The sequence below is a fragment of the Tauraco erythrolophus genome, chromosome 27, assembly GCF_009769465.1.
Source record: "Tauraco erythrolophus isolate bTauEry1 chromosome 27, bTauEry1.pri, whole genome shotgun sequence".
NCBI classification, from domain to species: domain Eukaryota; kingdom Metazoa; phylum Chordata; class Aves; order Musophagiformes; family Musophagidae; genus Tauraco; species Tauraco erythrolophus.
In genome coordinates, this window is record NC_141491.1 from 6,508,392 (window position 1) to 6,526,787 (window position 18,396).

The following is an 18,396-nucleotide window of genomic DNA, read 5'->3' on the forward strand; positions in this document are numbered from 1 at the left end:
CACCGTGCGCTGACAGCCCAGAAAGCCAACTGTGTCCTGGGCTGCATCCAAAGCAACGTGGGCAGCAGGGTGAGGGAGGGGATTCTGCCCCTCTGCTCTGCTCTCGTGAGACCCCCCCCTGCAGTGCTGCGTTCAGCTCTGGGGTCCCCAACATCAGAAGGACATGGAGCTGCTGAAGCGGGTCCAGAGGAGGCCACGGAGATGATCTGAGGGCTGGAGCACCTCTGCTCTGGAGACAGGCTGAGAGAGTTGGGGCTGTTCAGCCTGGAGAAGAGAAGGCTCCGGGGAGACCTTCCAGCACCTTCCAGTACCTAAAGGGGCTACAGGAAAGCTGGAGAGGGGCTTTGGACAGGGGTGTGTAGTGACAGGACACGGGGCAATGGCTTTAAACTGAAAGAGGGGAGATTTCGATGAGATCTAAGAAAGAAATTTTTTACATTGAGGGTGCTGAGGCCAGGTTTCTGACCAGGTTTTCCAGAGAAGCTGTGGCTGCCCCATCCCTGGAAGTGTTCAAGGCCAGGTTGGATGAGGCTTTGAGCAACCTGGTGTAGTGGAGGGTGTCCCTGCCCATGGCAGGGGGGTTGGAACTAGATGATCTTGAAGGTCCCTTCCAACCTAAACCATTCTGTGATTTTATGATCTTTAAATGTCACTTGAAAGGAACTGGTAGAAAAAGCTGAGAGCTACCACCTTGGGTTTTTTTCTGTAGTATTTGGCTCCCTGATCCTTGTCATTGACTGTTGTAAAGCTGAGTGGTGTTCATTCTTCTGGGAAAGGTCCCAGGGAAGCAGGGTGGTGCAGATGCTCGTGCAAGGTGCTGCTGCACGACACGGAACAGATTCCCGTGCACACTACACAGCGGACAACAAGAAGTTAAGAGGTCTGTCTCTTGTGAAGAACTGAACCATCACCCGGCACCTGCTGTTGAAAGCATTTGTCTGCCCCGCTTCTGCGGTTAATCTCTTTCAGATAAAGTTGTCCTATTTTTTCAAAGGCTGCTGGTGCAGATGACGTGGGAGGGCAGGAATTCCACCGGCCCTCGCATTGTCCATGTTGGGAAGAGGCGAGATCGCTCCTGCTGTATCACAGACAGGGCTGCATTTTTATTTGGAAAAAGGTCGAGGTGTGGGATGGGGGTCACTGCTGCTGAGCCTCGCTTCCTGTAACGGCGGCGAGCAGGTGTGCCGCGGCGCGCTCAGCTGCCCGCTGACTTTATCCAGTGCTCGGGGGAAGGAGGGGGAGGAATATTTTGGCGTTTGCTTTGGGCGGAGGAGCCCAGGCTGTAGGTTGGCCTGCTAAGCCAAAACAGGGATATATGCGGGATCCTCCAGGAATGGTCAAGGAAACGCAGCAGGGAGCACTTGAGCTAACCAATGTAAAAGAACTGCAGCTTGGCAGCGTGGAGCAAGCTGAAGGTAAAACTGCCCTTCCCCATCCCTGCCTCCGTGCCAAGGCGGTGTGCAATTCCTCTCTGCTTACTAACCCTAACCACTGGCCTGTCTCACCTGTTTCATCCGTGTGTCTAACGGCACATGTCTCTAATGGCAAGTTCTGCAGCCAGGATCCAGTCCCACCAGTACCTCGGTGTTCAGGCTGTGGGCATTTACTAACTTGGACGTGTTCAGAGGCTTCTCTGTGTCCAAAAACGGCCGTTAAACTAAAGAATGTGCCCAAAATATTTGTGGAGATAACGTGTGACAGTACAGCTGAGAGCTCATTTAGCACAAAGTCAGCTATTCTGTTAAGTTCTTTGCTCCACAGCACCCACCCGTGGATGTTACAACTGGAGAAGCCGGGTCGCCACCCTGGGATTTCTACAGGAGAAGTTTTTGAGCAAACTTGATACATCTCCTGTCCCTGAGAGCAGCGGGCACTTGAAATTGAACCAAAGCCGCTGCCACATGCTAAGAAATTGCAATCTTAGCTCAGTAGGAAATGGCAATCTTTTATACATTATTAATATTCAGTGATGTTTTGGGTAATTCAGCTGGGACTGATTCATGGTCCTCTGCCTTGAAACTGCTCCGGCGTCTCTGCGGTGGCTGCTCCCACCAGGTGGCAGCCGAAGGCTGCGTGGTTGTATTTGCCAAGTGAGCCTTTCTCCTGCCGTCTGTCTCGTTCCATAGCTGAATGTTCTTTATCACCATCAAGTTTTAATTGTTTGTTTTTTTTTTTTTAGTTGCAAAAGGCAGTTTCCCAAATATTCAGATTTTTGGCAAGTGATTTTTTTTTTTCAGGGATTTTCTGCCTTGTTTCGGGCTCTGTAAAGTAGCTTTTGGGAAAGCTGTGATGGGTCTGCGGGAGGTTGTTTAAAATGTCAAGTTGTGTTGTCTGACTTGCTGCTCGCTTGCAAATGAGAAGGAGAAATACTGATGGAGGCAGGACGCTCGCATCTGTACCTCTGCTTCATCCATCAGCTGGCAGGAGACGGGAGCTTCATCCCGCTCCGCTTCATGCAGCAATGTTTTTTAATGCAAAGATTCCGGCTCTGAGGACTGCAGACAGCAGCGCACGTTGTTCCGTGACGCAGTGACAAACTGCTCAGCATTGTGTGTGGACAGCTGATGTCCTGTGCTGAAGACAGACCAACTTCAGAATATTCCAGCCTGGAAAGCTTTGTGCTTGCGACGCTCACAACTGATGTATTCAATAACTAAGGGAAGTTCGGGAGGGAAAAGGAGTTGCTGGTTTGCTTGGTTTGTGTTTGCAGCACTCTTTGCTTTTTGCTTGCAGAAAGATTTCCTGCATTGTTGGTGTTTTTTGTTTTTAAACAGGTACATTTTCCCTTTTTCTGAAAGAACTTCAATTAGGTTCGCAGCAACAGCAGACCTTCTCCGGACAAGGTAGCCAGTTTAAGGAATGTGATCACTGGGATGTTTCTTGCATGTTGAGTTTTTACCATGATGTTGAGCAGCACTAATTAATGCCAAGGGATAATATCAGTCATGTAAAAGCTTCCAATGTTTGTGCTGTCTCCCCCAGCCCCAGACGTTGAGGTTTCGGTGGGTACCGGTGCTGTATCTCCGGGCTCTGGCGGCGGAAGCACGGCGCACCGGGGGCTGGGAGCGCGCCGGGCTGCGTTCCCGCGGGGGTCTGCAGTCGGAGCACCGCGGGCGCGCGCTGAGCGAGCTGCCGTAGGAGCAGGGCACAGAAGGAGCAGCTCCGCGTGCCGAAGGGCAGGCAGAGAGAGAAACGCGGGCAGGCGGGAAAGCACACGCAAAATCACGGAGAACTGGATGGCGGGAAGTACTCTTCGAGCGTCGGCTGCCATAGGCGCAACCTCAGCCCGCTGCAAACTGCACAGGGAAGCGTGGCTCGGGAGGAGGGATGAAGGGCACTCGCTGTTTTCCTTAGTGAGTGACAAACATCACAAGTCTCTTAAGCTCTCGGATCAGCACCTGAACGTGTGGAGCGAAGCAAAGCTGTTGCAAAGAAAGAATTTCATCTTCTGCTTGTTAACCTGCTAATTGTACTGTAAATAGCTGATCGAAATTCAGGCTTTGAAACTTTCGTGAGTTGAGAATTCTCAGTCCAGATCGAAACACAGCGACAGCTCCCAACAGCCAGGACTGGCTTGAGAGAGAAGAGCAAAGGCCTGAAAATGGTGAATACTCAGCAGAGCCTTTCGAGCCAGCTGTGAAAGGCTGTAAGAGCACAATCCCGAAATCTTGTCGTCCCTCTGCCCCCAGCTTATTTAATAACTCAGCACTGTCGGGCTGTCTCTCCCCTCGTTCCCAGCTCCAACACTTGCAGAGTCTGACACATTTCCCTTCTCTTCTGCCTCTTGAATGGCCTCAAATTACAGTCAGCCAATTTTCATGGCAATTCCTCTAATGAGTATTTTCAGTTGCTGTGGGCTGATGTGTAGAACATGTTAACGCAGGGATAAATACAGTGGAGAACTGAAATCTCTTCCTTGGAGGAGACAGCAGGAAAGTTTCTTTTTTCTGACTGTTTCCATGTAACTGTCAGTGATTGACTTGCCACTGGGTACATACTTTATTACATAACCTAAGGAATTGTATTTTGGGAACTGCTGTCAGCATTGTCGCCTGCAAAACTCGCACTTGCTTCTCTTCCCTCCCCCAGCTTATAGATAGTTTCTTAGCGAATGGCAAATTGCCAGCTTGTAGGAATGCATCGCTGGGATGCTGTACTTTTCCAATTGTTTCCAGGGGGACAGTATCAGTACTTAAGGCTTTTCCTGGGCTTTTTTTTTTCCCCTAACTTCCTTTTTTCTCTGTGTGTGCATGTGTACATATATGCACATACACATGCACATAAAAATATATATGTATGTATTAGAGATAGATAGATGTGTGATAAAGATTTTTTTTTTAAATACTGCAGTGTTTGGAATAGGGGTATTTTACTCTTAAGAAAAGCTATTCCAAGCATTTTAGAGTCTGAATATCTGCATGGCTATCCATACACTGCATGAGCCTTTTTGTGTGCAGGAAACCAAACCTGTGCCTGGCTCCCTCTACCCATATTATCCGGAGGTGGAAGAACCACAAATCATGAATGGTTTGGGTTGGAAGTGACCTTAAATATCATCTAGTTCCAACCTCCCTGCCATGGGCAGGGACACCTTCCACAAATCCCCATCCAGCCTGGTATTTGAGAAATACCTCCTGGCTTCCAAGAAAACTGTCACTACAGTTTCTAGTCCAGTGAGTATAGTTCAGAGTCACTCCTAAACTAGAAAGAGAATTTGGGCTGAGATGAGAGGAGTCAGAGGGCCAGCGGAGCGGCTCCTGCCCATGGCAAGCTTTCCTCTAGCAGAGCCGCTTCAGTTCGCGACCGACAGTGCCGCGTTCGCAGAGACCGGACAGTTGGAGTTACTGTCTGCCCCCTGCAGTTCTTACTGCGCTTGCCGTGGGACCGTGGGTTTATTGGGGAAGGACCTGACGGGGATGGAGGGAGCCCATCGCAGCCCACTACAGCTCATGGGGGTGTGTATCTCAATTTTTGGTGTGCCAGCAGCGAGACAAAATGCCTTGAATCCTCTTGGACAAGAGGGCAGCTGTAGCGTTTAACGAACATTGGTCTTCCGAAGTTGTTGCAGAGTTTTGACTCACGTTGGTGAGTGTCTTCGAGGTGAGTGCTTTCCCAGTGCTGGGTCACTGAAGGGTGAAGATGTGAACCTTCAGCGAGCTTTATGGATTCTTGGTGTTCCCTCTGGGACTGGGCGATGATCTGCCTAAGGACTCTGCGTGGTGGTAGGTGGTGCTTGCCACAAATGCCTCGGTCTGTAGGTGCTAGAAGGAGTTCAGGAAGGAAAAGGAGGAGACCAGTGTTGTAAAAAGATTGTCAGAAGCTTCTGTGTTTCTTGGAGAAATTAATAATCTGTTCTTCTTCTCTGTGTGCCAATTAACAGGAGATTGTAATTTCTTTTTCTGCATCATTTACCCTTTACTTGGGAGGGGTGTCTCTCCACAGCGTGCTCTTTTTTCTCTCTGGCACAGATTCTCTAACGTACAGATTTGCTCTTGTATTCTTGGCTTACTGACTTGTACGTCCAGGCTTATTGCCCTGATTTGAATCTCCCCTTCTAATAGTATTTTATTGCTGATGATGATGGTGATGAGCAGTCAGGATCCATTTTTCCGTGTTGCACTGACCCGATTAAAAGAGTTAACAGAGAAAGTAAGTGTTTTCTTGAAAACAGGGAGAATTAAGTGGGAGCCAGATTCATGATTCAGTTCCCAGCTTCTTTCTAGCTAACGCAGGAGTTAAAAGCTTGTAGCTCTCTTGTGGCAGCAGGACACACTTGTCTCTGTCTCCGGGAACTATAAACTTCTGCGGCGTTTTCGCTGACTCTCACGTACGCATCTCTAACCATTTATATACTTGCAACCAAACCTCTCTTTGTGCATGCCTTGAACTTGGCATGATGGCTGCTCTTATTTCATGTATTTCTCAGAGCTTATTGCAAGGAAATACAACCCATAGGACTATTTCACTGAAGATCTGCTTGGATCATGTGATATTTGCTTGAATTAATAGGATGACACAGATACTGCACTTTAGCAAGCAGTGTGTTTCTTGAAAACGTAATTAAAAACTCTGTGGACTGTTTACAGATGCCTCGTACACCATTTGCTGTCAGGCCCCTGCAGCTTGCTGTGATCTGCAGTTTTTCTGCTTTGGAGAGCAGTGTATTGCTCTCCCTCTGCCATCCAGCCCAGCCTTGCTCTGTGGCTGCACCAGCCTTGCCACCTCCTTGCAGTGAATTTGTTCTCTCTTTCTTTCTTTCTTCCATCCCATTCAGCACACTCGGGTCTCTTAAAATCCAGCCTGTAAGCAAAATGGAGCATAACCTAAAATTGTAAAATCTGTCTTTATTCTCCCTCTCTCCTCCAAAGAAAAATAAACAAACAAACAAACAAAACAAGTAGAGCAAAAATGTGATTGAATTGCCAGCAGGTATGGTGTCTGCTGTTTGCATTTGAAATATTTACAACATGGCCACCTTCTTTCATGACCAGGAATAGGCTGTAGCTGCTTACTCAGAGAAACCAGCTATGACACTCTGCAGTGGCTCTGCTGACTTGTTTCAGAAAATTAAGTTATCTCATGCTTGTAAAATGGCTTTGGGTGAGCTCCAAGAAGGAAGGAATTGTATAAATCTTAGAATCATAGAACGGTTTGAGTTGGAAGGGACCTTCAAGACCATCCAGTTCCAACCCCCCTGCCAGGGGCAGGGACACCTTCCACTACACCAGGTTGCTCAAAGCCCCATCCAACCTGGCCTTGAACACTGCCAGGGATGGGGCAGCCACAGCTTCTCTGGGAAACCTGTTCCACTGCCTCACCGCCCTCTGAGTGAAAAATTTCTTCCTTAGATCCCATCGAAATCTCCCCTCTTTTAGCTTAAAGCCATTGCCCCGTGTCCTGTCACTACAGGCCCTTGTCCAAAGCCCCTCTCCAGCTTTCCTGTAGCCCCTTTAGGCACTGGAAGGTGCTGGAAGGTCTCCCCGGAGCCTTCTCTTCTCCAGGCTGAACAGCCCCAACTCTCTCAGCCTGTCTCCAGAGCAGAGGTGCTCCAGCCCTCGGATCATCTCCGTGGCCTCCTCTGGACCTGCTCCAGCAGCTCCATGTCCTTCTGCTGTTGGGGACCCCAGAGCTGAACGCAGCACTGCAGGGGGGTCTCAGGAGAGCAGAGCAGAGGGGCAGAATCCCCTCCCTGACCTGCTGCCCACGCTGCTCTGGATGCAGCCCAGGGCACGGTTGGCTCTCTGGGCTGCCAGTGCATGGTGCCGGCTCATGGTGAGCTTCTCATCAACCAACACTCCCAGTAAATGGAGAGAAACCAAAAGTTAGCAATCGATAAAGGCTACTGCCCAAACCGAGTCACTCTGACTTGCAAAATGTGCTCATCTGAAGATTAAATCACTGTTACGGGTTGAACACCCAAAATTGCTAATGATGTTTTAACATATTCATATTTTTATATAAAATTCTGGGAGAGCAGAGGAAAAAAGTCGGGGAGGATGACAGGGTAGGAGACTCAAAATGGTGTTTCTCTTGCCTTATCCGTGCGCTCCCGTACACAAAGCTGTAGCCAAACACCGAAAGGAGGCAGATCCTGCAAACCTGCCTCGTGTGACCCTGCTGCGAGCCCTTCTCCTGCCGCGGCCGGCCCGGCCTCCTGCTCGGGAGCTGGTGCTGACCTCCAGCTGGAGCTGGTGTTCTCCACGGATTTGCTTAACCTTCTTTTTTGAAACGACTTTGAAAAGCTGTTTTCTCCTCTCTCGCATCCAGTGGCAGGGGGTTCTGTAGTGTTCTCTTTCGTGTGCGAAAGTATTTCAGCTGCTGTAATCATGATCTCGTGTTGCTCACATATATACCAATGTGTTCCTGAACTAGCACAGCGTGACCCGCTGCATCCGTGCTGCTGGATGTGCTGAGTTCCTCCTCAGACACAGGCAGGTCTCGTCTTTCCTCCTCTCATTCCCCCCAGATGTGTGTCGTCCTACACTCTGTCCTTGTTGCAGCGTATGAGACGTAAATTCAAAGCTGCTGCAGTAAACTGCCCACCTTGCTTAGCCACAAATTTTCTTGGTTCATATGTTTCAGAACTATTTTTTTTTTTTTTTACTACTGCTCTGAACTTAATTTGCAGTATATTTTGCAAATGTGTTCTTCCTGTGGGTAGCTTATTACTTCTGGATGCTGTGCAAATAGCAGCCATTCTACTTGTGTCAAAAGCTGCAGAAAGCGCTTATTGTTTCCTTAACGTGCCATTACCTGGGTAGCACATATGCACTGCGTAAAGGAGAGCAGAAGAGAGCTCCTTGTCTGCGAAATTAGGAGTTGCACAGCTTTCATTCATCAAACCGCAGCTTTTTTTGGTCGTGAAGCGGCGAATTCTTGGGAGGCAATCATCCTTCTGAGTTTTAGACACTTCCCGTGTTGGCCTATCAATCACAGCTCGTGCGTCTGTCTGGATAATCAATGGGAAGGGATGGAGCTCCTCTGCAATGCATTCACATGATCTGCTCCGGAGGCTCTTTCTGAAGGTGATAAATTGCACCCTGGAAGTGCAGTGCAGTGAGCCCGGCCAGCCCGGGTGGAGATGTCTCCACTGTAGCCAGCTCCCAGAGCATGATTCACCTCCTCCAGAAGTCTGCAGTGCAGGCAGCTCCCGCACGGCCCATCGATCCTTCTCTTTGGTACTCTTTGGAGCTCAGGGGAGTTTGGGGCGTGATTTATCGAGTCAAATACTTGCAGCAGTTTTAGGTGAGAAGGCTCTCACGTGTGCCCCACTAGCACTTGAAGTGCAAGGAGACTAGGTCCTATGGATGTACCTCTGAACAGGCTGAGGAACCCCCCGTTAAGTGCTGTGTTTGCTGAGTGCTGGAGGTCGGTCTGCATTTGGCTGCACACCTAGATCAGCACTGAACTCGAGATCATGAAGGTGGAACGTGGAAAGATTGCCCCTCTACTACAGTGAGACCCCCCTGCAGTGCTGCATTCAGCTCTGGGGTCCCCAACATCAGAAGGACACAGAGCTGTTGGAGCGGGTCCAGAGGAGGCCACAAAGATGCTCCGAGGGCTGGAGCAGCTCTGCTCTGGACACAGGCTGGGAGAGTTGGGGCTGTTCAGCCTGGAGAAGAGAAGGCTCCGGGGAGACCTTCCAGCATCTTCCAGTACTTAAAGGGGCTACAGGAAAGCTGGAGAGGGGCTTTGGACAAGGGTGTGTAGTGACAGGACACGGGGCAATGTCTTTAAACTGAAAGAGGGGAGATTTGAATGAGATCTAAAGAAGAAATTCTTCCCTCTGAGGGTGCTGAGGCACTGGAGCAGGTTGCCCAGAGAAGCTGTGGCTGCCCCATCCCTGGAAGTGTTCAAGGCCAGGTTGGATGAGGCTTTGGGCAACCTGGTGTAGTGGAGGGTGTCCCTGCCCCCGGCATTCGGGTTGGAACTGGATGATCTTGAAGGTTCTTTCCAACCCAAACCATTCTATGATAAAAGCCGTTGTGGTAGATGATTTTAGAATGATCCAGGCTTTGTGATTCTTTGAGGTTTTGTATAGTGCAGCAAAGTTAGTAATCTTTCTAATAAATGTCTTAACTTACTGGATCAGATGTAAAATCTGTTCAATCCATTCTCTCTTACGTGAAAGTGGTCTGTAGTGGAGAATCAGGAAAAGAGTCCAAGGATAAAGTAAACGTATTCCTTGATGGATCTTCATCCCTCACTTGGCTAATTATTCTTTGAACGTATCTGGATCTTTCTTACTCTGTTAACCTGTGGCAGTGGCTGACCTACGAAAGAACATTGCATTTCAAGCACCCTCATCCTCCGACGGTGAGATGGTGTTAATAATTATTCCCTATCAACCAGACTGAAGAGTCCAATCTAATTAATTTTTCCTAAGATAGAAGCCACTCCACCAGTATGGAAATCAGACCTACTACTGTGCTATCCCCGACTCTGTGGGAGCGCTGCTGAATTCCTCTCTGGCTCCTCCGCAGTGAATGCCGGGGCAGAGAGTTCAGTTTATATGTTTTCATGTGAATAATTCTTTCGAAATCTCCTCACTTTAAGGAAATCTCGCGGCGACCAGCTCTGAATTTTAACCATGCGTTTTTCAGTGCTAAGGAACTCTGTTTACTCCCTGGTGTGTGAAGGTCATTTCTTTTATTTCGTAGCTCTTTTCAAGGTGTTTTGTCTTTGGAAGACACCTGCAGTTCAGCAGTTTCTGGCATGATGGGGTTTCATATTGATGAAGACAGCAGATTGCAGGAATATGATCATGAATATAATGACAGGAAGGAGGGTCTGAGGAATGTGCCAGTGCAGGATTTCTGTTCTTGAGATCTTTATCTCAATGCAAGGTAGTTTGTGGTTTGTTGGGTTTTTTTTCTAATGGTACAATAAGACATGGAATGGGGCAAATAATGTACTAAATAGTTGCACCGTTTTTAACAGAATGTGTTTGATATGGAAGAGTTTACTGAGAGACTGCAGGGAGCACGTGATGCGGGTGTTTGTGTATCGTGTTCGTAGGAAAGTTGTCCCGAAGCAGAAGTCGACAGTAGCGCTGGTAGATGGAGCTAAAATTGGTTTTGTCCATATGAAAGAGAATAACATGTCGACTCTGAGCTTGCAGAGACAGGAAGGCACAGCATCTGTTTTTATTTTAACCTCTTCTGCCCTTTTTTTTTTTCTCCTCAGGTCATATCTGACTCCGGTGCGGGATGAGGAAGCCGAATCCCTGAGGAAGGCACGATCCAGGCAGGCCCGGCAGACTCGCAGGTCCACGCAGGTAAAGAACAGAAATACTCAGGTTCATGTGTAGGATGAAGAGAGCTGATGAAGAGAGGCAGGATTTTCTTCTGCTCTTATATTATTACTTAGGACAAGGGGCTTGTCTGCCTCCACTCTGTGTCGGAGAGGTTCTGGCAGAAGTTCTTGCAAACAGTTATTACAAAACACTCCCTGAAGCATACACGAGGTAGATTTCAAGTTCTCGTTTCTGCAGCACATCTGTGTTTTAATCTGTAGCTTGATCACGTATATTTGGGTTGCTTTGAGTCAGTGGTTAGGTAGGTACACCGAGAAACGTGTTAAAGGCAAGAGAATTCTTTTCTTTCTGTTGGCAGAAAGATGAAACGTTAGCCTGGCCGGGCATAAGCCTGCTGCGCATTTTAAACTGACCTGAAAGACTTGAAATCTAATTGAGTGAATTAAAAGAGAGAATTTTTCTCTTTCTCCCCAGGGTGTGACACTGACAGACCTTCAGGAGGCAGAGCGAACCTTCAGCCGGTCTCGGGCAGAGCGACAAGCTCAGGAGCAGCAGAGTGAGAAAGTTGAGAGCGCTGAGCCTGCTGAGGACAGCGAGAGGCAGGAGACCCGCTCACGGTGGAGCAGAAACACAGACGAGGAGGTGATCCTCCTGGCCTCCCTTCCCATTGTTTCAGAGTTAATGAAGCCATTTAGGAGAGCTGAGATCAGGAGAAATCCTTTTGGGGATGCCTGTTTATTTTAAGGGGGGAAGACTTGGTGGAAAGAAGTAGGACTGAGTAGTACCACCTCACCGGAGCGATCTGCACGAGGGCTGTGGATATGGAGGTGTTAGAGGTTAGCTGTTCCTTTGCTCTCCACTGGGAATTTCACTTTGCTGTCTCTTGCCAGAAGATAAAACCCTGTAAATCACAGGAAGTGGAATGAGGAGGCTAATGATAGAAATGTGGCCTGGATCCATCCTTGCTGTGGAGGCTGGACTCAGGCTTTGTGTTCACATTTTTCCACAGATTTTCTGTGTGTAATGGGAAGCTAAAGAGATCAGCTTTCTCCTCCTGCCATCACTTCTGTTTTTTTACTCTAAATCATTCGTTTCTATTAGATAACTTGTTTGTTCTGCCATTGACAGTAGAGACAAAAAGATTGATCCCAAACTTCCCAGCCATGGGAAGGTGCTCTCCCATTGTAGCTGTACAATGCTTTTAATATTCATCCCAGTCTGATGGAATGAACCTATGTGTTGGATGGAGGTGATCGCTTCCAGCAGCAGTGAAGAAAACATTACACTCTAAAAGATTATCCAGTTCCCTGAAATCCCAAATCTGTTAGTTCTTCTTCATTCTACTGACTTTTTGTCACGGTTCCCTGTTTGTAGACTGTCTATCGGCGACTGAGGTGCCCAGTACAACCAGACAAACCTACGACACCGGTATCTCCGTCGACGTCAGCACCTCTCCTTTACACAAGTTCATACCTGACTCGGACAAATAAGTACCTAGGTCATGACTCTGTGAATCCAGCAGATTTCAGAGGTGCAGCCACAGAAATGGAGAAAAATGGTATGTACCCAGGAGAATGAAGAGCAGTCAAAATTCAGGGATTTTCATGAATTTTAGAACTTTCAGTGTGTACAGACAGAGAGAATAAGTTTACTTCTTATTCTGAGGGGAGCAGTATGGGTGTCGTGGGTTATGTTGAACCGCCCCACACACAGCCGGTCACTCCCCCTCCCCCACCCCCAGGAATGAGGGAGAGAATTAAAGGATAAACGTGAAACCCGTGGGTTGAGATAAGAGTGATTTAATACAGATGATTTAATACAATGTAGGTGCTCACCACCCCTCGTATGCGAAGCCCGTCTCGTCCCGAAAACTGCAAATCCCGGACGAACGCGAGGCCCCGAAATAGAGAGGGGCAGAGAGGGAGAGAAAGAGAGAGAGAGAGAAAGAAAAAAAAACAGCAGAGAACAGCGCAGCAAGCGCAAAAGAGCAAAAGTGCAAAAAAGCAAAAGTGCAAAAGCCCCTCTTCCCGGCTGACCCTCGCTTTTATACTGGGCATGACGCTGCATGACATGGAATACTAATTGGCCAGTTTGGCCCTCAGTCTTAAGTTCCACACACATCACAAGGGGAATCGTGTCCCCCTTGTCCCAGCTATGCTCCCCCCTTATCCTGCCGTGTTTCTGTACTCCGCACACTGAAAAGTCCTTGGAGTTTCACTTCCAACCACAAACATCAGCTTGCTATCAACATTCTTCTCAGAGTGAGCCTCTGAGTGAAACCAAAACAGGGAGCTCTTCTGGCTGTTAAAAAAAAACTCTGTCCCAGCTAAAACTGGGACAGTATCCACCCCTTATTCCATACCATGCATGTCATGCTCAAACCTTACATATATACTATTCCCTTAGCCATGGGTCATCCCTCCAAAATGTGTCTTCATCTGTTACAGCAGTCTCTCAGGGCAGGAAAGACGACGTGGAATTCGCTCAGTCGGTAGAACGGATGACATGTAGTCTTTGTTGCGTGTGGCGCCTGGAGCTCGTAGTTGGTGTATCCGGCCGCTGTCTGCAGGTTGAAGATGTTGATCTTGAAGAAGTTGCTGGTTGTTTGGAATCAGTTCTGATTCTGACGAAGTTCATTCTTCATTAACCTGGATGATTCTTAATATAATGACATTAGTACAATGTGACAACCATAGTGATGATGGTATGCAGGGACAGGGTTATTCAGCAATTAATATCACACAATTCAATTCATTTTATCATCTATTTTCACCCAACATCAAATCCCCTTGAGGTACACATCGGACTTCCCCGTCCTTCTGCATCACCCACCAAGTACACCCAGGTCCCTGAGCAAAAGCAATCCCACGAATGGGTTTACCTTTACCCGAGGCAGGAATAACCCAAACTGTCTTCCCGAGTATATTCCTCATGTGCACTACAGGGACTTTGTCTCCTTCTACAGTACGTAGAAGTTCTGATTGCGCAGGACCAGCTCGATTGGCAGATCCTCTAGTGTTAACTAACCAGGTGGCTTTTGCTAAATGCGTATCCCAATGTTTGAAGGTTCCACCACCCATTGCTTTCAGTGTGGTTTTTAGCAATCCATTATATCGTTCAATCTTTCCAGAAGCTGGTGCATGATAAGGGATGTGATATACCCACTCGATGCCATGCTCTTTGGCCCAGGTGTCTATAAGATTGTTACGGAAATGAGTCCCGTTGTCCAACTCAATTCTTTCTGGGGTGCCATGCCGCCACAAGACTTGCTTTTCAAGGCCCAAGATCGTGTTCCGGGCGGTGGCATGGGGCACAGCATAGGTTTCCAGCCATCCAGTGGTCGCTTCCACCATTGTAAGCACATAACGCTTGCCACTGCGAGTTTGTGGAAGTGTGACATAGTCAATTTGCCAAGCCTCTCCATATTGATATTTCGACCAACGCCCTCCATACCAAAGAGGTTTCAACCGCTTGGCTTGCTTGATTGCAGCACACGTTTCACATTCATGGATCACCTCTGCAATGGTGTCCATAGTTAGGTCCACCCCTCGATCACGAGCCCATTTGTATGTGGCGTCCCTTCCTTGATGGCCTGAGGCATCATGGGCCCAACGAGCTAGAAATTTTTCACCTTTATGTTGCCAGTCCAGATCCACCTGAGCCACTTTAATCTTGGCGGCCTGATCCACCTGTTGATTGTTTTCATGTTCTTCTGTGGCCCGACTCTTGGGTACATGGGCATCTACATGTCGTACTTTCACAATCAGCTTCTCTACTCGAGCAGCAATGTCTTTCCACAACGGGGCAGCCCAGATGGGTTTACCTCTGCGTTGCCAGCTGCTCTGCTTCCATTGCCGTAGCCATCCCCACAGGGCATTTGCTACCATCCAAGAGTCTGTATAGAGATAGAGCATTGGCCACTTTTCTCGTTCAGCGATGTCTAAAGCCAGTTGGATGGCTTTCACCTCTGCGAACTGGCTTGATTCACCTTCTCCTTCGGTAGCTTCTGCGACCTGTCGAGTAGGACTCCATACAGCAGCTTTCCATTTTCGATGTTTTCCTACAAGGCGACAGGACCCGTCGGTAAACAGAGCGTACTTCTTCTCATTGTCTGATAGTTCATTATAAGGTGGAGCCTCCTCAGCACGTGTCACCTCCTCCTCCTCTGGTGACATTCCAAAGTCTTTACCTTCAGCCCAGTTAGTGATTACTTCCAAAATTCCTGGGCGATTGAGGTTTCCTATCCGAGCTCTTTGTGTGATCAGCGCGATCCACTTGCTCCATGTGGCATCAGTTGCGTGGTGTGTAGACGGGACGCTCCCTTTGAACATCCAGCCGAGCACTGGCAATCGGGGTGCCAGGAGCAACTGTGCTTCTGTACCAATCACTTCAGAAGCAGCTCGGACTCCTTCATATGCTGCCAATATCTCTTTTTCCGTTGGAGTATAGTTGGTTTCGGATCCTTTGTATCCTCGACTCCAAAACCCAAGAGGTCGACCTCGCGTCTCCCCTGGCGCTTTTTGCCAGAGACTCCAGGTGGGACCATTCTCCCCGGCTGCGGTGTAGAGCACGTTTTTGACATCTTGTCCTGTCCGGACTGGTCCCAGGGCTACCGCATGGACTATTTCTTGTTTAATTTGTTCAAAGGCTAGTTTTTGCTCTGGGCCCCATTCAAAATTATTCCTCTTTCGGGTTATTTGGTAGAGGGGTTTTACAATCTGGCTGTAGTCAGGAATATGCATTCGCCAGAAACCCACAATGCCTAAGAAAGCTTGTGCTTCCTTTTTGTTGGTTGGTGGGGACATAGCTGTTATTTTATTAATCACGTCCATCGGAATCTGACGACGCCCATCTTGCCATTTTATTCCCAAAAACTGAATCTCCTGGGCAGGTCCCTTGACTTTACTCTGTTTTATGGCAAAGCCTGCTTTCAGAAGGATTTGGATTATCTTTTCACCTTTCTCAAAACTTCTTCTGCTGTGTTGCCCCATACAATGATGTCATCAATGTATTGCAGATGTTCTGGGGCATCACCCTGTTCCAGTGTGGTCTGGATCAGTCCATGGCAAATAGTGGGGCTGTGTTTCCACCCCTGGGGCAGTCGATTCCAGGTATACTGGATGCCCCTCCAAGTGAAAGCAAACTGTGGCCTGCATTCCGGTGCCAAAGGAATTGAGAAAAACGCATTAGCGATATCAATTGTAGCGTACCACCTGGCTGCCTTTGACTCCAGTTCATACTGAAGTTCCAGCATATCTGGCACGGCAGCACTCAATGGTGGTGTAACTTCATTCAAGCCACGATAGTCTACCGTCAGCCTCCACTCGCCATTGGACTTACGCACAGGCCATATAGGGCTGTTAAAAGGGGAGCGGGTCTTTGTGATGACTCCTTGACTCTCCAGTTGACGAATCAACTTATGGATAGGAATTAGAGAGTCTCGGTTGGTACGATATTGCCGTCGGTGCACTGTTGTATTAGCAATTGGCACCTGCTGTTCTTCGACCCTCAGTAACCCCACAGCAGAAGGGTCCGTTGAGAGACCAGGCAAAGTAGACAGCTGCCTGCCTTCTTCTGTCTCTACTGCAGCTATGCCAAAAGCCCACCGATACCCTTTTGGGTCTTTGAAATACCCTCTCTTAAGATAATCTATGCCAAGGATGCACGGGGCTTCTGGGCCAGTTACAATAGGGTGTTTTTGCCACTGCTGTCCAGTTAGGCTCACTTCAGCCTCTAACACAGTCAGTTGTTGAGACCCCCCTGTCACTCCAGAAATAGAGATGGATTCTGCCCCTCTGAAGTTCGATGGTATCAAAGTGCATTGGGCACCAGTATCCACTAAAGCCTTATACTTTCTAGGGTATGATGTGCCAGGCCACCGAATCCACACAGTCCAGTACACTCGATTATCCCTCTCCTCCACCTGGCTGGAGGCAGGGCCCCTCTAATGCCTGTTATCATATTCATCAGAGGAATCAGCAGGATTGGAGTCAGGATGGCTAGGAGGATCAGCCCTCCCATTTTGACTAGTGGACTGCTCACTGTAGACTGGGGCAACAGCTGTCCTGGAGGAATTGGAGAAAGTTCTATTCCTGTTGGTTCTTCCTCCCAACTGGCGTACCCTGGCCTCTAAAGCGGAGGTGGGTTTTCCATCCCACCTTCTCATGTCTTCTCCATGATCACGGAGGTAGAACCATAGCTCACCCCGTTGATCTGTACCGTCTCTCTTGTCTCTCTCGAGGAGGGTAACGCCTGGTTCTGACAGCTGAAATTCTAGAACGTTCGGGTGGTGGGAAATCTACTTTTTCTCTTAATTCTCGGACCTCTTCAGACAGCTTTTCCACAGCCGCAACACAGGTTCGTATAGAAGTGTCATCATCATATCGTCGGAGGTAGGTGACCAGATTACCTACGGATAGTGGTGCTTCATCGTCCCCGAAGTCCATTATTGCCAATGAGGTGGAATATGCGGCTGGCGCACTCCGTATAATCTTCTGCCACATTGGTCGTGTGCACCGGACGTCATCTGGATCTTCGAGTCTTGGTCCGCTTCTCGAGTCAAGATAAATCAACTCTCGCACAGCCAGTTCTCTCAGATACTGAATAGCTTTTTCTATGTTGGTCCACCTGCTTACATTACATGGCACCTCGTCCTTGTAGGGGTACCTTTCCTTTATGGCTGCCAGGAGTCGTCTCCAGAGGCTGCGGACTTGTGTCTGCCTTCCAATTGCTTTATCAATGCCTCCATCCATGGCAAGGGCTCCCAGCTGCCTAGCTTCACTACCATCTAACTCCAGACTATTGGCTCCCATGTCCCAGCATCTGAGCAACCAAGAGACAATGGGCTCACCTTTAAGGCGGCCATAATCTTTTCGAATATCTCGCAGCTCGCTCATTTTTAGAGATCTGGTGGTTATCCTCTCATCTATGATGTCACTCCTCCTCCATTGAGATTTCCTCTGGGGCGAAACAGAACGCTCCCGCTTCATTTCTCGTGATGGCCCTGGTCGCTCTTCATCATCATCATCATCCTCTCCTCTGCGTTCTGACTTTCCCAGACATTTCCTTGGTTTCTCTTCCTCCAATCGTTGTGATGGCCCCGGTTGTTCTTCTTTGTCTGGTTGCTTTGATGGTCCTGGTTGCTCTTCCTCATTTGGTTGTTGTGATGGCCCTGATTCCTCTTCTTCGTCGTCTAACTTTTGTATACATTTTCTTTTCCTTACGGGGGCAACTGATAACGTTGTAGTCTGAGTAGCTATAGTGCTTGTCATGGGAGTTGAGATGGCAAGCACAATAACCCGAGAAATAAATTGATATACACCCCTAAATGGCCGATTGATTTTGAATATATAGATAATTAAACATATATTCAGGAGACCTTGCAGGACAATCAAACCGGTTAAATTATTCCAATGATGTTCGGCATTATCAAAATCAACGTAAGCTTTTGTGAATGAAAAGTCACCGGTATAATTGGCGATGATATCCGCCAGGTGACGCTCAAAATTAATAAACGAGCTCCACATCACCATCCCCCTCTGCACCGCCGAATACAAAGACTGAGCCGGTCCCAGCACCGATGATCTTATCAGAGTTACACCGTACAGTATAGCAAAACCCTTAATTACCGATAACATACT

General features: G+C 48.3%; 1 protein-coding gene across 7 annotated transcripts in view; it reads left to right on the forward strand.

Moving 5' to 3' along the window:
- PPP1R12B (protein phosphatase 1 regulatory subunit 12B) overlaps nt 1-18,396 on the forward strand; it is a 137,945-nt gene that overhangs the window by 71,924 nt on the left and 47,625 nt on the right. For all 7 annotated transcript variants that reach the window (XM_086627101.1, XM_086627100.1, XM_086627095.1 and 4 more), the window contains 3 exons: nt 10,687-10,777; nt 11,231-11,398; nt 12,131-12,314. In XM_086627101.1, the coding sequence (XP_086483227.1) occupies nt 10,687-10,777; nt 11,231-11,398; nt 12,131-12,314 (443 nt within the window). The remainder of the gene's footprint in view (nt 1-10,686; nt 10,778-11,230; nt 11,399-12,130; nt 12,315-18,396) is intronic.